This window comes from Xyrauchen texanus, chromosome 33 (assembly GCF_025860055.1).
Source record: "Xyrauchen texanus isolate HMW12.3.18 chromosome 33, RBS_HiC_50CHRs, whole genome shotgun sequence".
Classification (NCBI taxonomy): Eukaryota; Metazoa; Chordata; class Actinopteri; order Cypriniformes; family Catostomidae; genus Xyrauchen; species Xyrauchen texanus.
The window spans coordinates 11691461-11709969 of NC_068308.1; the positions used below are offsets into that span (position 1 = coordinate 11691461).

The 18509-nt window shown below is 48.4% G+C and overlaps 1 protein-coding gene across 1 annotated transcript in view; it reads left to right on the forward strand.

The window, feature by feature from the left end:
- The first annotated feature begins 2333 nt into the window (after positions 1 to 2333).
- The window catches only part of itgam.2 (integrin, alpha M (complement component 3 receptor 3 subunit), tandem duplicate 2), a 42255-nt gene continuing 26079 nt past the window's right edge, over positions 2334 to 18509 (forward strand). Inside the window, exons 1-12 of the mRNA XM_052102882.1 lie at positions 2334 to 2455; positions 13630 to 13747; positions 14117 to 14220; positions 14329 to 14399; positions 14623 to 14734; positions 14876 to 15003; positions 15133 to 15278; positions 16291 to 16441; positions 17597 to 17747; positions 17824 to 17897; positions 18135 to 18240; positions 18350 to 18454. Of these exons, the coding sequence (XP_051958842.1) occupies positions 2413 to 2455; positions 13630 to 13747; positions 14117 to 14220; positions 14329 to 14399; positions 14623 to 14734; positions 14876 to 15003; positions 15133 to 15278; positions 16291 to 16441; positions 17597 to 17747; positions 17824 to 17897; positions 18135 to 18240; positions 18350 to 18454 (1309 nt within the window). The 5' untranslated portion in view covers positions 2334 to 2412. The remainder of the gene's footprint in view (positions 2456 to 13629; positions 13748 to 14116; positions 14221 to 14328; positions 14400 to 14622; positions 14735 to 14875; positions 15004 to 15132; positions 15279 to 16290; positions 16442 to 17596; positions 17748 to 17823; positions 17898 to 18134; positions 18241 to 18349; positions 18455 to 18509) is intronic.

Consider the following 18509-nt stretch of genomic DNA (forward strand, 5'->3'; position numbering starts at 1 on the left):
GAGCCAGAGCCCACGCCTGCCATGGTCAGCGAGCCAGAGCCCACGCCTGCCACGGACAGCGAGCCAGAGCATGTAGCCTCGACCGTCCCAGAGCCAGCACCTGTAGCCTCGACCATCCCAGAGCCAGCGCCTGTAGCCTCGACCATCCCAGAGCCAGCGCCTCACGAGCCTCCCAGGGCTCCGCCTCCCGAGCCTCCCAGGGCTTAGCATCCAAGATCTCTGTCTCCCAGGGCTCCGCCTCCCGAGTCAACCAGGGCTCCGCCTCCCGATCCTCCCAGGGCTCCGCCTCCCAGGGCTCCGACCCCTGAGCTTTGCACTGCTCTACCTTCCATGGCTCTGTCTCCCGGGCCTTCCACGGCTCTGCCCCCTGAGCCTTCCACAGCTCCGCCTCCCAGGGCTCCGCCTCCCAAGCCTCCCAGGGCTCAGCATCCAAATTCTCCGCCTCCCAGGGCTCCGCCTCCCGAGTCAACCAGGGCTCCGCCTCCCAGGGCTCCACCTCCCGGTCCTCCCAGGGCTCTGCCTCCCGATCCTCCCAGGGCTCCACCTCCCAGGGCTCCACCCCCTGAGCTTTCCACAGCTCTGCCTTCCATGGCTCCGTCTCCCGGGCCTTCCACCACTCCGCCCACACAGCCTTCCATGAATCTGCCTTCCACAGCTTTGCCTTCCATGGCTCCGTCTCCCGGGCCTTCCACGGCTCCGCCTTACATGGCTCTGCCCCCTGAGCCTTCCACAGCTCCGCCTTCCATGGCTCTGTCTCCCGGGCCTTCCACCACTCCACCCACACAGCCTTCCATGAATCTGCCTTCCTCGGCTCTGCCTTCCATGGCTCCGCCCCCTGAGCTTTCCACAGCTCTGCCTTCCATGACTCCACCACCAGAGCATTCCACAGCTCCGCCTTCTATGGCTCAGTCTTCCGGGCCTCCCAGGGCTCCGCCTTTCATGGCTCCGTCTCCCGGGCCTCCCAGGGCTCCGCCTTCCACAGCACTGCCTTCCATGGCTCTCTTTCCTGGGCCTTACATGGCTCCGCCCCCTGAGCCTTCCACAGCTCCGCCTTCCATGGCTCCGTCTCCTGGGCCTCCCAGGGCTCCGCCTTCCACAGAACTGCCATCCATGTCTCTCTTTCCCGGGCCTTACACGGCTCCGCCCCCTGAGCCTTCCACAGCTCCGCCCACACAGCCTTCCATGAATCTGCCTTCCATGGCTCCGCCCCCTAAGCTTTCCACGGCTCTGCCCCCAGAGCATTCCACGGCTCCACCACCAGAGCCTTCCACAGCTCCGTCTTCCGGGCCTCCCAGGGCTCCACCTTCCACAGCTCCGCCTTCCATGGCTCCGTCTTCCGGGCCTCCCAGGGCTCCGCCTTCCACAGCACTGCCTTCCATGGCTCCACCTCCCAAGCCTCCCAGGCCCCCTGACCCTGTTCCTGTGGCCTCCTCCCAGGCTCCCTGACCCGGTCCCTGTCCTGTGGCCTCCTCCCAGGCTCCCTGACCCGGTCCCTGTCCTGTGGCCTCCTCCCAGGCCCCCTGACCCAGTCCCCGTCCTATGGCCTCCTCCCAGGCCCCCTGACCCAGTCCCTGTCCTGTGGCCTCCTTCCAGGTCCCCTGACCCAGTCCCTGTCCAGTGGCCTCCTCCCAGGCCCCCTGACCCAGTCCCTGTCCTGTGGCCTCCTCCCAGACCCCCGACCCAGTCCCCGTCTTGTGGACAGCTCTGTTTGCCCCTTGTGCCCCCTTGGACTGCCTGTTTGCCCCTTGTGCCCTCTTGGACAATTAGTTTTTTGTTTTTCTTTTTTTTGGAGCGTCTGGAATCCGCTCCTTAAAGCGGGGCTCTGTCATGTTCACTGTTGTCTTTTGTTTTTGTGCTTTTATGTTGAAGTTTAGTTTAGTTCCTGTTTCCTGTTTCCTGTTTGGTTTTTGTAGTCCTTTTGTAGTTTATTTTTATAATTGGTTTTCACCTGATAGTTTCTCCTTACCTGATTGTCTCCCCAAGTGTTCCTCATTCCCTTGTTTGTTCCTTTGTGAATTAAATTTTGCAGCATGTATTCTGTAATCTGTAGTGGAATACATTTCAAAAGGAACCCTCCCAACCCTGTTAACACCACAATTCTCCCCGGAAAAGTTATTTGAGAGTCTCTATTGGCATCTATTTGGTTTTGACTTTTCAAATAGTTGATAAACTGCTAGATTTAAATAGAAATAATACAAAATAAAAAGAATGTCTTATGATTTTCCATTTATATTGAGCTAATTTAGCTAATTTATCTATACATGTTAGCTAACATGTGCCCATTTCCTCTTTGTCTATGTTGTTCCTCTTTATTTAGATGCATCTATGCATCACAGAACTACTCTTCACATACACATTTTGCTTGATGACTGTCTCACCTGATGCATCCTCTACATCTTTTAACAAGTAACGATGGACCAGAATTTCTTGTGTATCAGCTTGTGTATCTTGTGTGGTAAGAGCAATTTATTTATTTTGTTTCACTTATATATTTGTAATTAGTTATTTTTTTCTTCACACAACACAACTACCTCAGTCATGTGATACATGGAAAGATTAATAAGTTATTTAAAGAGAAAAAAAAGCATTGCTTTGTTGAAATTAATTTAAAAATCTCTTAAAGTTTTAGTTTAAACATTGATATCAAGTTGTTCCGCATCAGCCACAGCAAACTTTAGACAAACTTTTTTTTACAACTAAAATCCACACAATCTTTTTTCCAGCAGAACTGGGTTTTAATAGATTAGTGACATCATTTACATCTCACATAATATATAAATGTGTCTATGTTAAATTAAATACTGGTGCTTTTAAATGTTTCAAATGGTTTACGATAGGAACAAAAGTGGTATTTATAAAGAAAGTTTTTCATAAATTAGAAGCAGAGTATGACTAGTACTTTCCATTTACATATTGTGGATAAAAAAACTGTCCTTATAAGGCAAGAACAAAATGATTATCTTAATGTGAACTTCCTTTTTCCTCTCTGTTTCTCACTCTTCTCTCTCTTTCTCACTTTCTCACTCTCTCTCTCTCTCTCTCTCTCTCTCTCTCTCTCTCTCTCTCTCTCTCTGTCTGTTTGTCTGAGCATGATGTTATTTCACACAAACCATGTTTGGGTGATGAAGTGTTTTAATTGCTTTTAACTGATCTATATTTAAGGAATGTCACACGGTCAAGAGTGTGATATGTCCCTACATCAGCACTGTTATGATCAGCGCTGTTGTGATGTGAGTGCCATAGCTAATCATAGCAGTGCTGATTTAGGGCCATATTGCACAATTACGAGTGTGATATTGCTTACAGTTCAATGAACAAGTACAATGTAAAAAATTAGGAAAAACTGAGTATGGTCATAAAGAAAACATTTGTGCAAAAAATTACTATCTTACGGCATGGAACACAATCTGGCATTGCTGCTTCAAAACAAATGATGCGTCCAAGCCTCTATTTAAAAACTGTCACTATAGTATCATGGCTTGGGCTGTTTCTAACAAGTTATTGGAGAAATAGTACTCTAGTCCAATCAGATTCATGGACCGAAACTAACTGTTGTATATATATTAGCAATAAAGTACACAAGGCTGTGCTAGTCTGTGAATATAATGATGGCTAAAGGGTGTTCCTACAACCCTTTCAGCTGTGGTGGTTCCACTTTATATTACGTGTCTTTAACTACACTGTACTAAAATTCAAGTACATACAATACAATGTTTTTATTGTGTAACTATCAGAGTACAATTAGGTTTTGGATTAGTTATAGGGGTAGGAATTAGGGTTGTAAGGGGGAAGAGGGATAAGGTAAAGGAGGAATAGGGAAGCCACTCAATAGGCCCAAGGATGGTATCCAATGGTGTGTCTGAAGGTCTACTGCGTGTTCTGTCTTACGCTTACGCTCTGTCATGCGCATTCAATTTAAGTTATTTAGTTCCAATTAAATAACTATATTATTTGTTTTATAATCCCTGTTTATTTTATTTGATCGTACAAATTTTATACAGCATTTGGCAAAGGCCTTATAACTTTGTTACCAATAGTTTTATCAATATGGGAAAGGAACCATCATGGTGCTGTCTGAACTGACTAGGACATGTTTGTCCCGAACTAATGGGAGGAACTTCCATAAGGCAAAGAAAACAGTCAGCAACTCTAGGCAATTGATATGCCAGCGCAGCGGGCCCCTCTCCAACGGCCTGCAGCTGCGTACCCGTTGCACACGGCACCCCAACCCAATCTGGAGGCGTCGGTTGTGACCAGGACACGTCGGGACACCTGCTGCAAGGGTACTCCTGCCCGTAGAAAGCAGAGGTCTGTCCATGGTTTGAATATCTGTCGGCAGGCCTGGGTGATTGTCACACGGTACGTGCCACGGCGCCATGCTCGTCTCGGGACTCGAGTCTGAAGCCAGTGCTGAAGTGGTCTCATATGCATCAACCCCAACACCGCAACCGCCGCGGACGTTGCCAAATGCCCCAGGAGCTTTTGGAAGAGTTTTAAAGGGACCGTTGTGCCTGGCTTGAAAGAGGCGAGGCATTTCAGCACTGACTGTGCACGCTCGTTGGTGAGGCGTGCTGACATTGAGACTGAGTCTAACTCCATGCCAAGAAAAGAGATGCTCTGAACCGGGGCGAGCTTGCTCTTTTCCCAGTTGACCTGAAGCCCCAAGCGGCTGGCCTGGTCTCTGTGCGCGCATAGTAACTCTTGTAAGTGGGCCAGAATGAGCCAGTCGTCGAGGTAATTGAGTATGCTAATGCCGGCTTCTTGGAGCGGGTCAAGAACTGCCTCTGCAACTTTCGTAAAGACGTGAGGGGAGAAAGACATGCCGAAGGGCAGGACTTTGTACTGATACGCCTGGCCGTCGAACGCGAACCATAGAAAGGGTCAGTGACGAGGCAGAATTGAGACGTGGAAGTACGTGTCCTTCAGGACTAATGCTGCGAACCAATCTAGATGCCGGACACAAGTTAAGATGTGTTTTTGCATGAGCATTTTGAACGGGAGTTTGAGCAGGGCCCGGTTGAAAACTCGCAAGTCCAAGATCGATCATAAGCCACCGCCTTTCTTGGGTATGATGAAAGACACCCTTATTCATCTCGGTTGGAGGGACAGGCTCTATCATGTCTTTGAGTTAGAGAGCAGCGAACTGGCAAACTGAATTGCGTACCCGAGTCGAATGGTCCGGGCCAGCCAGCGTGATGGGTTGGGAAGTGAAAGCCATGCATCCAAGCTCTGTGCTAGGGGCACCAAAGGGACGAGTATTTTTGATGTACCCGGTGGGGCAGAGCAGCGGGGTGGAGCAGGTAGTACAGCGTCGGGAGGCAAGGGTGCGTTCCGAGGCTTTAGTGCTGAGAAAAGACTCAAAGCACTTACCTACCTCCGCACACCCAGCAGGGGGCAGGTTAGTGACTGAGGAGGAGGTCCGGTGTAGGTGTCCTCTGAACTCATCAGAACCGGCCGGCCGGGGAACAGTCGTGGGGCTGAAGGTGGGAGGACCGTGTCCAGGAAGCCGGGACTGTTGAAATCTGGTGGCAAGGTGCCGTGAGAACGGCATTTGCGGGCCAGGTGAACTAGAGACAAAGGAAATAGCTCTGTTATTGATCATTTTGGTTTCTACAAATGAAATTTGAAACAAAAGACTCTCCTCCCGGCCCTCCACCGGGGCATGGAGTGGTCTTCTTTCCAGCTCCAGAGCTAACATCTCGGGCTCTGGGTCGAGGTCCTCAAGGGGGTCCGTGAGACATGGGGCATCTACGTCCTGCGGGGTGGTTGATGCTGGGGCCGGGTTGAGGTGGAGCAGGGTGCTTCTTAGCCGCAGGAAGATGCCCTCGGCGAGCAGACTGGGCATGGCCCATGGCGGTAGGCTTGCGGTTGGGCAGGATGTGAGAAATGGCCTCTGTCTGCTTGTTCACCGCAGAGAACTGCTAGGCGAAGTCCTCCACAGTGTCACAGAAGAGGCCGAACTGGGAGACAGGGGCATTGAGGAAGTGAGCTTTGTAGGTCTCACGCATCTCAACCAAGTTCAGCCACAGATGACGTACCTGTACCACGAGCGTGGCCATCGCCTGCCCGAGTGACTGCACTGTGACCTTTGTGGCTCTGAGGGCGAGTTCGGTCGCTGAGCGCAGTTCCTGCAGCACATCAGGATCAGGGCTACCCCCGTGCAGATCTTTGAGCGCCTTTCCTGGTGGACATGCAGGAGGGCCATGGCGTGCAGGGTGGAAGCGGCATGTCCGGCGGCATTGTAGGCCTTCGCGGTGAGCGAGGATGTTGCCCTTGTGTATCGCTGTCATGTTAGTCTGAAAGTTGAATGTTTATCGCCACGCCAGGCTTTAGAAGGCCATCTTCAGAAGAGTGTACAAATTTGCACATTTTACAATGCATGTGGTTCCCCTTCTGTCGCTCTCTTACGTTGTGTCAGAGAACGACACTAGGGGTCTCTCTTGAGCGCCGATATTCACCTCTGTACTATGAAAAAAGGCCAATGAGAGTTGGCAGCCAGTATTTGCATGTCCCGCCCCCGGACATACGGGTATTTAAGCGGCGCAAATACGGGAGTTCATTCAGAAAAATGTCTTCGGAGCCGATGGTCGTGTTTGCAGTCTGCTGCGTTACTACACACCGAGTTCCTGCTATCCTCTGCTGCATGCTGTTGGATTCTGCGGCGCACAACAGCGGCTTTCTCCTGGTTGCATGGCTGTGCACTTCCTGCCCCTGAGCGCATCGACAGTTGCAGATAGAAAGATCTCTCACGAGTCTTTCATTCATAAAAGAGTGATTTTATTTAAAAGAGTAATTTCCTCTAAAAGAGCAAAAACACAGCGGCATTGAACGTCCTTTTCAGGACGCGTCTTTTTAAAGATGCCTTTCCGCCCCTGTGTTGTTTCTGGATGCGGTAGAGTACTCTCCGTTTCCGACGGCCACAGGCGTTGTCTCGTGTGTCTGGGCAGCGATCACACCGAGGCTGCGTTTGTGGATGGTTCATGTTCTCATTGCGAGAACATGACCATGACAACGTTGCGGTCACGGCTTGCTTACAACCGTAAGCAAGCCACTCCAGCCGCCCCCCGCATCGCTCCTTCTTCCCACGGGATTGAGGATGATGCGGCTGGCGTTGGAGGTGATTTGGGGATGGCAGCGGGTGCAGCTCCGCCGGGTATGCCCCCTCGGACCACCCGCACCCCAGCACGCTCGTTGACTCCGTCCCGCTCGAGGTGGCGGCGACTCGCCTCACAGCCAGTCTGCCTACCCTCTTGCGATGGAAGCAGATGAGTTCGCCGCGACATCGGAGGGCGTGGGCTCTGACGCTGAGGGCTCCTCTGGGCTGCCGCCTCGGGCTTGCACGCCCAGGAGGAGGCCGACAGCGCAGATGTCTGATATGCTTTCCGGGCAGCCAACAGCGTGGGCCTGGATTGGAACCCTCCATCCTCCCCACAGCCGTCACGGCTGGGCGATTGGTTCTTGGGCGTGGGCGCGCTCACAGCCTCGCCCCCCCCGGTTCCCTTCTTCCCGGAGGTGCATGATGAGCTGACGTCTTCGTGGAGAGCACCCCTCTCCACTCGTCGCACCGCCACCTGCTCATCTGCCCTCGCCACCCTCGACGGCGGAGCGCGCCACGGGTACACGGAGATCCCCCAGGTGGATAGAGCTGTTGCGATCCATCTATGCCCCGGAAGCACTACCACCTGGCGGGGCCGCCCTGTACTCCCTTCCCGGTCCTGTAGAGCAACATCCTCGCTCACCGCGAAGGCCTACAGCGCTACCGGACGCGCCGCTTCCGCCCTGCATGCCATGGCTCTCTTGCAGGTCCACCAAGCCAAGGCACTCCGCAACATGCACGGGGGTGGCCCTGATCCCGACACGCTGCAGGAACTGCGCTCAGCGACCGACCTCGCCCTGAGAGCGACGAAGGTCACAGCGCAGGCACTCGGGCAGGCGATGGCCACTCTGGTGATCCAGGAACGTCAGCAATGGCTGGACTTAGTTGAGATGCGTGAAGCCGACAAGACTCGCTTCCTCAACGCCCCTGTCTCCCAGTTCGGCCTCTTCGGCGACACCGTGGAGGACTTTGCCCAGCAGTTCTCCCTGGTGATGAAGCAGACGGAGGCCATCTCTCACATCATGCCGCGCCGCAAGTCTGCCGCCACGGCCCAGGCCCCATCTGCTCGCCGAGGGCGTCCTCTTGCGGCCAGAAGACCTTCTGCTCCGCCCCAACCTGGGCCCAGCTCTCAGCCCCAGCGTCGAGCAAACCGCAGGAAGCGTACGCCCCCTGCCTCACGGACCCCGTCGAGGACCCGGAAGGCTCCCAAACGTCCCTGAGACAGCGGACCCAGAGGGGGCTGCGGTACCCAAATTCTCAATAAAAGAGCTATTTCCTTTACCTCTGGGTCACATGGCCCGCAAATGCCGTTCTCACGGCACCTTTGTTTCAGGCCTCAACAGTCCCGGCGCCCAGGATGCGGTGCTCCCGCCCTCAGCCCCACGACTGTTCCCCGGCCGGCCGGTTCAGACGAGTCCAGAGGACGCCGACATCAGACGACCTCCTCTGTCACGAACCCGCCCCCTGCCGGGTGCGCGGAACAAGGTAAGTGCTTTGAGCTTATTCTCAGCACCAGAGCCTCGGGACGCCACAGAGCCTCCCGACGCTGCGTTACCTGTTCCGCACCACTGCGAAGCCCCGCCGGGTACGTCCAAAATACTTGTCCCCTTGGTGCCCCTAGCACAGAGCGCAGAGGCATGGCTTTCTCTGCCCGGCTCGTCACGCTGGCTGCACCGGACCATTCGACTCGGTTACGCAATTCAGTTTGCCAGGTCTCCGCCCCCCTTCCTGGGCGTTCGTTCCTCCACAGTGCACGCCGAACATGCCCTCTCCCTGCGCGAGGAAATCGCCTCCCTTCTAATCAAGGACGCGATAGAGCCTGTCCCTCCAACCGAAACGAAGAAGGGTTTCTACGGCCCTTACTTCGTTGTACCCAAGAAAGGCGGCGGCATACGACCGATCTTGGACCTGCGAGTTTTCAATCGGACCCTGTCCAAACTCCCGTTCAAAATGCTCACCCAGAAACAAATCCTATCTGGCGTTCGGCATCTAGATTGGTTCGCAGTGGTAGACCTGAAGGACGCGTACTTTCACGTCTCAATTCGCCCTCGACACCGACCCTTTCTACGGTTCGCGTTCGACGGCCAGGCGTATCAGTACAAGGTTCTCCCCTTCGAGGTGCTCGAGCACCTCGGCCGCTTGGGGCTTCAGGTCAACTGGGAGAAGAGCAAGCTCACCCCAGTCCAGAGCATCTCTTTTCTCGGTTTGGAGTTAGACTCAGTCTCAATGACAGCACGTCTCTCCAACGAGTGTGCTCAGTCAGTGCTGGAATGCCTCGCTTCCTTCAAGCCAGGCACCGTGGTCCCGTTGAAACCTTTCCAACAGCTCCTGGGGCATATGGCATCCTCCGCGGCGGTCGCGCCACTGGGGTTGATGCATATGAGACCACTTCAGCATTGGCTCCAGACTCGAGTCCCGAGACGAGCATGGCGCCACGGCACGCACGGCATGGAAATTACCACTGCCTGCCTCCAAACCTTCAAACCCTGGACAGACCTCTGCTTTCTTCGGGCAGGGGTACCCTTGCAGCAGGTGTCCCGTCGCGTTCTGGTTACAACCGACGCCTCCAAATTGGGTTGGGCGCCGTGTGCAACGGGCGCGCAGCCGCAGGCCGGTGGAACCGAGGCCGCTGCGCTGGCACATCAACTGCCTAGAGCTGCTGGCCGTTCGTCTTGCCCTGAAGAAATTTCTTCCGATGATTCGTGGCAAACATGTCCTGGTCAGGACAGACAGCACCACGGTGGTGGCCTACATAAACCGCCAAGGCGAGTACGCTCCCCACATGTCACAGCTCGCCCGTCGTCTCCTCCTTTGGAGTCAGCAGCGACTGGAGTCGCTGCGCGCCACTCACATCCCCGGCAACCTCAATGTGATAGCGGACGCGCTGTCAAGACAAACCTTGCCTGGCGGAGAGTGGAGGCTCCACCCCCAATCGGTCCAGCTGATTTGGGACAGGTTCGGCAAGGCCCAGGTAGACCTGTTCAGCCTCCCAGGAAACCTCCCACTGTCCACTCTGGTATGCCCTCATAGAGGCTCCCCTGGGGACAGATGCTCTGGCACACAGCTGGCCCGTGGGGCTGCGCAAGTACGCTTTTCCCCCAGTGAGCCTTCTTGCACAGGTGCTATGCAAGGTCAGGGAGGACAAGGAGCAAGTCACTCTGGTGGCCCCCTACTGGCCCAACCGGATGTGGTTTTCGGATCTCACGCTCGTTATGACAGCCCCTCCCTGGCGAATTCCCCTGAGGAAGGACCTTCTTTCTCAGGGACGGGGCACGCTCTGGCACCCGCGCCCAGACCTCTGGAAACTCCACGTCTTGTCCCTGGACGGGACGCGGAGGGTCTAGCCGGCCTACCTTTAGCCGTCATAGACACTATTAACCAAGCCAGAGCCCCTTCAACCAGGCATCTTTACGCCCTGAAGTGGCGTCTGTTTGCGAACTGGTGTTCTTCCCGAGCCGAAGACCCACAGAAGTGCGCAGTTAGGTCAGTGCTCGTGTTTCTTCAGGAGAGGCTGGAGAGGAGGCTGTCCCCCTCCACCCTCAAGGTGTATGTTGCTGCTATCGCGGCCCACCATGACACGGTAGACAGCAAGTCTCTTGGCAAGCACGACTTAATCGTCAGGTTCCTAAAAGGTGCCCGGAGGATGATTCCCTCCCGGCCTAACCTATTTCCCTCCTGGGATCTCTCGGTCGTCCTGATGGGACTCCGGAGACCCCCCTTCGAGCCGCTTGACTCAGTTGGACTCAGGGCCCTCTCTCTCAAGACTGCCCTGCTGATCGCGTTCGCCTCCATCAAGAGGGTCGGGGGCCTGCATGCGTTCTCTGTTAGCGACGCCTGCCTGGAGTTCGGTCCGGCAGACACTTTCGTGATCCTAAGACCGCGACCGGGCTACGTGCCCAAGGTTCCTACCACACCCTTCAGGGATCAGGTGGTGAACCTGCAAGCGCTGCCCCGGGAGGATGCAGACCCAGCCCTCTCACTGCTGTGTCCGGTACGTGTCTTACGTATTTACCTGGACCGCACACAGAGCACCAGACGCTCTGAGCAGCTCTTCGTCTGCTTTGGGGGACAGCAGAAAGGGAACACTGTCTCCAAGCAGAGACTCGCCCACTGGGTTGTCGACGCCATTTCCCTGGCTTATCACACCCAGGCCGTGCCCCCCCTTTGCGGGTCCGAGCCCACTCCACCAGGAGTGTTGCGTCCTCATGGGCACTGGCTAGGGGCACTGCCCTAGCAGACATTTGTAGAGCTGCGGGCTGGGCAACACCTAACACTTTTGCGAGATTCTACAATCTCCGAGTTGAGTCAGTTTCGTCCCGTGTTCTCTCAGGTACCGAGCCAGTAGAACTCGGTGGCACGCCGATGATCTGACCGGGTGGATCGCTTACACCCAGCGCCCTTCCCCCTAACCAGGGGAAACAGTGCGCCTTCTTCCCCGGAGATCCCAGGCTTGGGACACTGGTTGGCTCCTCCCCTAGCCCTTGCGGGTCGCAGTTCTGCGGAGGGACTCGCCGACCCAAACCACTGCGGGTACCGCTAGCTACCCTGTACTGGTATAGGGGCCCCACAGGTAAGGCCTCCTGCTCGGACTCCCCCTGTGTGTAAAACCACGGTTCTGTCCCCTCACGTGAGTTGACGCCGTGTTTCCCTTAGGCAGTCACAGCTACCTCAGGTGCCGTGCTGTATGCTCCCCCCTCTCTGAGGCTGGTGCTACCACCGCACTACTGTTCCGCATAAGGCCTAGGTATAGGCCATGCGATGTATGTGCCACTCAAATTTGCCTCCCCTCCGGTTAGGTGTGGCCTCCGCAGGGTCTTCCCCGCCCTACCAAGGGCTAAGACCCCCTTCCCTCAATGCGTGTAAGGGCCCCGGCCGTAGTTGCTCTATCGCGAGAAACATAGAGAGAAAAGAGGCCCAGCCAGGCTGGCCCGTTCCCATGTTGGCGGCCGTCACCTTGTTCCCCCCTCCGGGGTAACGATAAGGAATCCTGATGGCTTAAATGGGGCATTGGGGAAGGGTACGTGCGGCCTGATACAGTTGGTCATTCTGCACGTAGGAATACCTGCTCGCTCCTGTATCAGCGGATCACGTACACGGCTCAGCGCATGGCGCTTTTTAAGTGGACCCCTAGTGTCGTTCTCTGACACAACGTAAGAGAGCGACAGAAGGGGAACGTCTAGGTTACGTATGTAACCTCAGTTCCCCGATGGAGGAACGAGGCGTTGTGTCCCCCTTGCCACGTCGCTGAGCCGAGCCCCTGTTGTGGCCGGACCATTTCCGGCTCCTCAGAAAAATCCTGAATGAACTCCCGTATTTGCGCCGCTTAAATACCCGTATGTCCGGGGGCGGGACATGCAAATACTGGCTGCCAACTCTCATTGGCCTTTTTTCATAGTACAGAGGTGAATATCGGCGCTCAAGAGAGACCCCTAGTGTCGTTCTCTGACACAACGTCTCGTTCCCTCCATCAGGGAACTGAGGTTACATACGTAACCTAGACGTTATACCTTGAAACCCAAAAGTCAAAGATTAGGACACTGTAAAATTGGTGTGTGTACATAGCTATAGGGAAACATTTGCACATAAAAGAGAGCAAAATTTGACAACCTCCATTTAGGAACATTTTGGCATGCCCTCATTTAAAAAAAAAAAAAAAGATTTTTAAAATTCTAACAATGCAAAAAAGTTCGCTTTATATAAAATAATAGTTATCTATATGGTATGTCCCCATTTAGATGTGTGTGTGTGTGTGTGTGTGTGTGTGTGTTCATTTGGCTGAAGATTTGAGTTTACATTTTTGAATCTTCAGTGCAATCAATAACACTATTGCAAATATTTCCATTCCGAAACCTACTTAATTTCTATAAGAGTATGTCACAGTTAATTTAAAATATAATGTTTTTTTCTAGCTCGTTCCATATGATTCCGTCATAAACATTGTCCATAAATGTTTCAAACATGAACAAATAACTGCAGTCTAAGAATTTTACTTACTGTAAATGCTGAAGTTAGCAGTTAAGGGGAACTAACTGAAGTTACTTATGGTTCGCATGTCGTAACCAACGTCTATGACTACAATGATAAAAGTTTAATTTATCAACGTTACCTGCACGTCACATCACAAGTAACGTGATGTGTTACGTGTGCAATTACCTATTTCTAAAAAAAAATAACAAACTAAGTTGCCTTTCATTTACATTGACCTCCTATATCATTTAGAGAATACACCCATGAATGGCCACAGATAGTGCAAGTGCTCCCACCCATGGCCAGTTGCTATGCCCATTGTATCATATAGCCCTGAACCTAATGCAGGTATGAAAATAGGGCCCATAATCCATGACAGCTAAGGTTAATAGTTGACCTCATTGGTGCTGCACATTAATATTCACAGTAGCTAGCTGAACAAGTGTTTTGCATCATAGCTGTTGCTATCATGTATTTAAGCATAGCTGGACCACTGAAAGGACCAATCAGCATCCATGGTTTTCCTTGAATACTGATTCACTTTTTTGCATTTCTGAACATTTTAGTGTTTCAATCAGTTGTGGCATTCAACATTGATCCTGTTAAATGGAGAAGTTTCAAAGGACCTTCAGAGAGCCAAAACGTTGCCTTTGGCTATAAGATAATACAGAGAGAATCATCAAGGTGAGAGAAACATAACCACTTATAATGAAACATAAAAACACAATTTCATAGTTTGTGTGGCACCTACAAAAAGCACAATATGGCCTGGATTCAACACACTGCAGAGGTTCAAGTCCCACACATACCAGGCAGATATTGGTTTATATTGGATCCACCTAAAATTTTTATTAGCTGTTGTGTGTTGAGAGACCTTGTGGAAAGAAGTCTTGCAGAACCACACTTGACCATTGATTCTTAAATCTGGTGAATTCATGTATCTCTGTATAGCTTTGTCATCATACTCATACTTTTTTTTTTTTTTTTCATTTAATAAATTTACTTTTCCCCTGTAGTTGATTCTAACTCTTATTCTCACCTCTTTTGTCATAGAGTTATTGTGAGTGATCCTCTAATTCAAATCAACCAGGAAAGAAGAGGGAAAATTTATAGCTGTCCTGTCACACAACAAACCTGCTCACCATTGGACATTAATGGTATTTAGGTTTTATACAATGTTTTCATATAGTAATTAAAACGGCTTTAAAACATTATTTTATCAAAATAATAATAATAATAAAATAAACTTCTATGTGTTAACAAAGTGCCATCTGAAGCTGTCAACATGTCTCTTGGACTTTCCATGATTCATGATCAAAAATCTTCAAAATTGGCGGTAAGTTCTGCCACAGAAAACAATTGACATTAAAGAATATAGCACTCTATGAGTACATCTTATGTCTGTTTCACATTTACAAGTAACCAATAAATATAATAGGCCAAATGAAATATGCTGAATAAAACACTGACCAGAGAACATACTTAATAAGAATAAACCAAGTCTTAATTTAATTTACCAACGTAAACTTAATTTAAAGCTTCAATTCCATCTCATCCAGATTTGTGGTCCCACCATTCCAAAGAACTGTAAAGGATTCACTTCCTACAATGGCATGTGCTTTATAAGTGAAAACAATGTGGTTAAACCACCTATACCAAGCTCTCTAAGAGGTAAATAAGATTATCAGCAAAGAGATTTTCTTTTTTTATTATTTATTTAATGTAAATTAAATAATTTTCTTCTCTTTTTTGTTTAAATATATTGAAGTTTTACTACATAAATGTATACATTGTTCTTCTCTCCACTTACAGACTGCCCTGGTCAGATTGATATAGCTTTTTTATTAGATGGCTCTGGGAGTGTAGGGTGGAACAATTTTAACACAATGAAGAGGTTTGTGGCAAATGTGATTAAACGGTTTGCTGGGCGGGATGCACAGGTAGGCAGTGCCTTCAATATCATTTCAATTAATTTGATACAAACTTTATGCCTATGTTTTTTTTTTTTTTTATAAACAGCTAAACATAATAGTGTCCTTTCATGTGTAAATGTCTGTTTTGGTTTACAGTTTGCCATTGCACAGTACTCTGTTTATTGTTCCATTCACTACGACTTCATTCAACTCAGTCAAAAAAGCACGTGGGAAGAAAATGTGATGAATATAAATTACATGGGTGGTGGAACCTTGACTGCAAATGCCATCATACAAGTTGTGTAAGACCTGTTTATTAGTAATATAAACTGAATATTTTTATTTAGTGGAGCACATTTCATGCAGCTCATATACTGTACAATATTATATGCTTTACAGGTGCAGTTTAGCCTAAGTTAAAAGAAATAAAGCTTTGGCATTGAGCTTTAACTGTTAAAATATTGATTTTAAGTTAACAAGTCACACAAAACAAAAATTAAATCCTAGATTTTGGAAGATAATGTGAGTGATACTTGAATAAGCAAAGATCACCACTAAGGTACTTTAAGTGGTTGCCAGTGTGTTGCTATGTGGTTGCTAAGGTGTTTTGAGTGTTTGTGAGCATGTTGCAATCACATTTCTATGGTATTGGGTGGTTGATTGGTGGTTGCTTACTGGCCCAGGTTAAAAGAGCCCAACTTCATGGTAGCCTATTCTGCCACCTAGATGTTCTGTCACTCTGTTCTCTCCCTCAGTTTGAGGGATTTTTTCTCCAGTTTTATAGTCTGCCTGTTGAACAGTGTTTGTCCAATCTCTTAGGAAAGTAATAGCACAACGTTTTCTTAAAAAAAAAACATTTTTTTAGGAATCAGTAATGCCTGTAACACAGGTGGTACAGAAAAAGTTATGCACCAAAGAAAAACTCCAATTACATTTTTAAAAACACTAATCATATGAAATGGTTAATATTAATAATAATAATAATAATAAATGTAATACTATATATTCAGTACTGAACAGACTATTGCAAATATTCATCAGCCTAAACTATGTTTGTTGTCAAAAAGGCTGTTTTGCAATCCAGCCCTAGAATATGTTAAAATATTATTTGATTTCTGTCTCAAATATGGAATAAATTAATCATAAAATTAATTCATTTTCTTCAAGCATACTGCTCTTAAGCTTATAGCCACTCTCTTAACTTGGTATATAGCTGTCTTATAATTTTTATATGAATGTTCAATCAGACCTTATTCTTATCATCTGTTAGTCTATTTTCCCAAGTCCCCATGCTTATCTCTTCAAAATGCCCAGGAATGATCTATTTACACCAGCTAGAGGGGCAAGACCATCAGCAAATAAAATCCTGCTTGTTGTTACTGATGGACAGTCACAAGACGGCGACAGACTGGCAGAAGCAGAATCACTGGCAATGAAAAAGAACATCATACGATTTGCGATTGGGGTAGGTGTTTTTCTCCTGCTCATACAGAAGACATCAGAGGTTTAAATATTTAATTTGTATGCAGTCAAATTCTAAAATGATCTTTACAGTCCATGGGTTCAAACAATTATAATAATTAGGGCTGTCAAATTAACCGTGTTCGGCAGCGTGACTTGCAAAGCTTTTAAAACTACTTTCAGAAGCATTATCAAATTGTATTATTGGCAGTGCAAATAAGCACTCAGTTTATCCTTGTATGGCTTATGATAATGATTGTGTATGCATCTTCTTTGATCTCATATTAATTGAGAAAATGCATAAAATAATTAAATTAATTAATTTGTCGCACTGCAGGACCAGGGCAGTCTCTTATGCGAGGCATCACTGTAGGAACTTTTTTCCTGCACTTTGCAACATCACGGACAGACGATTCCGTCACAGGCTCAGCAATGAGAAAGAATTTCTATACTTATAAATACATTATTATACTATCACATATTACCCAACCCAATTTCATGAGTTCTCTGGATCATATAATCCTGGAGAGCATTAAACAGATTTGACATGCTGTCCATAACGGAGGAACTCAAGCACAGGACTGGGACTGAGCTCTAAGATCCCACCTGGACTAACTGACTAAAGCAAGAAATAGACAATTATAAAATAGTAATTGGTATAGGCATTATAAATGTGGAGATGGGGAGGAGGGGGAATGCCAGAAGAATCATCACCGGTGTGAGGGAAGCAGCTGCTACTGTATATCCTTGTAATAAGATTGGCAGGCCTAGATGAACAAGCTTCAATTGAATTTATGATTAGAACTTACCAATTATAAACTAACCAATTATCAACAATTCAAAAATTGTAACAGACATGTACATTTAGTGACAATAATTTTTGTTACATTACAATACATTATAGATTACATATAATATTGAACATTAGTTGTTGTAGTTAATAGTGTAGATATTAGTTAAAATACTTGTGATAAATTAACCACAACATGCAACTGCAACTTTTATTTAAACTCAGCTATTCTAAAAATGGCCAAAATTGAAAAAGTGATGTTAACATCCCCAACAGCAACTTTGAACCTCTTTTTGAACCTCAATTATGCTATTAAATATGCTAAATACAATCATTAGATAAAGCTAATATGTCTGTTTTGTTCACTAGGTTGGTGCTGCTTTTGATTATCCCACTGCAAGAGAGGAGTTGAATAAAATTGCTACAGATCCAGATATTGATCATGTGTTCAAGGTGACAGACTTTGATGCACTGAACAGTATTCTTCAAAAACTAGAAGAGAACATTATTGCTATTGAAGGTAAGTGGGCAGCTCAAGAGATTTGGCCTAAAGTATACATTATTTAAGTTCAGTAACTCCTGTTGCTTTGCTGCAGGAACCCAAACATCTGGTGATTCCTCCAGAATGGAGTTTGCACAGGATGGATTCAGCACAGCTTTCACATTATATGTAATATAAACACATAAATTATATTTGTCTACGAACCAATTTCAAGCATTTAAACATAAGCCTTTAGATAAACATTGTGTTAAGGTTACATTTAACATACATTTAGTCAAGTGTCTCCAAAGTTTAGACTTTTAGTCTATGAGTAAATCAAATGATTGTTAAGGGAATCTACATTAGATTTATCACTTGATACATAAGTGCACATAATCCAAATTCAGTTCTTTTTTTTGTATTTAGGGAAGTGTGTTACTGAGTGCTGTGGGAGCTTACCAGTGGAAAGGTGGATATGAGGAATATGCATATGGTTCCTTTCAATCAGGCAGTGAACATGACAGTTATTTAGGTGAGGCTTTTTTTAACACACTCTAATTATTAATAGAAGACATGTATAGAAGCAACAAATTTTTAACTCAGAACAGACATACTATTGAACTATTACATTTTGTCTTAAGGTTATTCAATGGCTATTGCAACACTGTCAAACATCCACTTTGTAATTCTGGGAGCACCAAGATACAAGCACCAAGGTCAAGTCATTGTTTCACTACTCAGAAGCAGTTTGGATAAACTGACACTGGATCCCCCAAGGTTGTTCACTCGTATTTGTGTCAC